Genomic DNA, 2,615 nt, shown 5'->3' with positions numbered 1-2,615 from the left:
TCTGGGCTCAGGGCTGGGGCTAAACAGTAGCACGCTTGCCTAACATGCATGAGACCCTGGGAGGTGGGGGTGTCTCAGACGTCTTCCCGTCTCATTTGGTCAGGTCTGATGGAAAAAGTAAAAACTAAGCTGAAAACCTTCACAGCCCGGAATGTTTTTTGTTTCTGGCTAACTTCCTGGGACCCTCCCTCCCAAGTTGCTTGGCTAAGATTTGGTGCGGAGCACCGAGGTCTCCCACAGTGGAGCCTGCCTGGGCTCTGCTGGCTCTCAGTAAGGCAGGCCCATTCCTGGGTTTCTCCTCCACGGCGAGACAGCAGCCATTAGGCTAAAATGTGCTGCTCCAAGCTGCAGAAATGCTCGGAATGTTAAAAATGGTTGCTAAGATAAAAAGATGTCACACTGTGCATATCACAACTGCATTGAGGACACTTTGCGTTGTGCTCACATTCCCTTAAATATTGTTCCCAATGGTGTTCAGCCCCTCCAGTTCGAACTCTGGGAAGAGGCTGACACAGTTTTGTGAAAAAAGACAAGAGGAGTAGAGGGGGTAGCAGGAGGGAAAGCAGCCTTCAGTTAAAAAGATCAGCCATCAGTTTCAAGGTCAGCTTCAGGGAGGCTGGCCTCAGGCGGAGTCAGGGTCAGAGGGAGGAGCGGCCGCAGGGCAGGGATGGGGGAGGTCTACATCTCATTCAGGTCCAGCAGGGTCTGGTCCAGCATCCTTTGTGTACAGAGATGCTCCTCTTTGGTGCACTTCAGCTTATCTTCCAAGTCGTCAATGGTCTTTTCCAGTTTGGCTACCGATCTTTCAGCAAACTCGGCACGTGTCTCTGCCTCCTTGAGTTTATCAGTAAGAATCTTTATTTCTTCTTCATACTTGTCTTCTTTTTGAGAGTACTTCTCTTCAGCAGCACTCAGACACTTCAGGTTCTGGTCCATCCGTCTGATCTGCTCATCCATCTCTAGGCAACGGGACTCTGCCAGCTCGGCGCGTTCCTCCGTGCGTTCCAAGTCTCCTTCAATAATCACCAACTTACGAACCACCTCTTCATATTTCCTGTCTGCCTCTTCTGCGATGTGCTTTGCTTCCTTTAGCTGGATTTCCTGGAGTTCCATCTTTTCTTCATCTTGTAGAGCCCGGTTTTCAATCACCTTCATACCTCTCTCACTCTCATCAGCAGCCTTTTCCGCTTCCTCCAGTTTCTGCAAAGCAGTGGCAAGGCGCTCCTGGGCACGGTCCAGCTCCTCTTCAACCAGCTGGATCCTGCGGTTTAAGGAGGCCACCTCAGCTTCAGCCTGCTCTCGGGCCCGCCTTTCTCCCTCCACTTCCCGCTGGAGACGCTCCGTCCTCTCCTCCGCATCATCAGCCTGCTGCTGCAGAACCTGGATCTTGCGCTTTACCGCCTCGATGGTGGTGCTCCCGGCCATGGTTGCCTACCCAGCTGCTTCTGGAAATCGGGTTCCTACCTCCTCCTCCAGCTCAGCTTCTTAACCTGCACAAGAGGAACAACTTCAGCTATTGTTAACCTGGACAAACATCAATCACCCAATATACTTTGGGAAAAATACCTACTCTGGAGCACCACCTAAATGAACCAAATTTGTTTAAGCCCTTAAACTGCAGTTTAAGCAGTAGCATTAAATGCAGGGCAAATGGGGGAGAGGGAAGGGGCCTAGGTTCTCTATGGGTTAAATTTAATTACCTGGGGAGGTTCCTGCTGTAGAAAGAGTGCAAATGGAGGGAAGTCCAAGACAGAATGGAGACAGTTCAGTTCTGCCAACTAAGGGTATATGAGCTTAAAGAACACACCACTTCTTCCCTGCGCAGGTGCGAAGGGGAAGGCGAGGCTGGCTGTTCTAAGCTTCAGAATGCTTCCAGGCAGCTTTGGACAGCTTTGAAGCATTAGCTTTGACATCCCAGTTGGCACTGAGGAGGAAGGAGGAGCATCCTTCCTTCCTCTCAGGGAAGGGCTTTCTAGCAGCCACACTGACTCTTCTCTTTCTTCCTTGGCCATTTCTGCTTCTCAAATTCTCCATATGAGGACTGTCCTTAGGTCGGCTCGGGTCAGTCTCTGCCCTATGTTGAAGCATGTTGGTGCCTGTCTCAGCAGCTCTGAACTCGGACCAGAAATGAAGTGCTACTCCTGGTTTCATAACTGGAGGATCCAAGGCCTGAGTTGCCAGCCATTAGTCCAATTCCACATGAGACCAGTTCTTGGGAAAAGGGCTCAGGGGTCTCAATGGCTTCCAGTATCATAGGTGCTTCTAAGATGGGTTAAGGCTGCTGTGCCACTGTTCTGTGTAGAGAAATTGTTTTTCCTCACACTTTGTTCCACCTTGCACAAAGACACAGGAACACCAAGCCCAAAAAAGAAAAACAAAAAACAAAAACAAAACAACCACCAAGTTACTGTTTTTATTTCCAGCTGGGACTGAGCAAAACCACATGGCACGTGGAAATCCAGCCCAACTTCCCTGCCACCCATTCTGCCTCTGCTACCCAAACACCAGAGGTCCCTGGGGAGCTAGAACCCACCCCCATCACACCACATACTCCTTTGGGTGTTTAGAATGAAAACTACTTCCCTGTCAGGTCTAGAAGTCTCTGGAAACAGCCT

The 2,615-nt window shown here is 50.3% G+C and overlaps 1 protein-coding gene across 1 annotated transcript; it reads right to left on the bottom strand.

Annotated features, from left to right (window-relative positions):
• Positions 1 to 448: 448 nt before the first annotated feature.
• Positions 449 to 1,431, bottom strand: LOC308429504 (tropomyosin alpha-3 chain-like). Its single transcript, XM_080928373.1, has one exon. The coding sequence runs from the start codon at positions 1,423 to 1,425 to the stop codon at positions 679 to 681; it is 747 nt and encodes a 248-aa protein (XP_080784499.1). The 5' UTR covers positions 1,426 to 1,431; the 3' UTR covers positions 449 to 678.
• Between the last annotated feature and the right edge of the window lie 1,184 nt (positions 1,432 to 2,615).

The sequence above is a fragment of the Micromys minutus genome (genome assembly GCF_963924665.1).
Source record: "Micromys minutus genome assembly, chromosome: 1".
Lineage (NCBI taxonomy): Eukaryota > Metazoa > Chordata > Mammalia > Rodentia > Muridae > Micromys > Micromys minutus.
The sequence above is the reverse complement of the archived record's forward strand: the minus strand, read 5'-3'. Positions and strand labels throughout refer to the sequence as shown.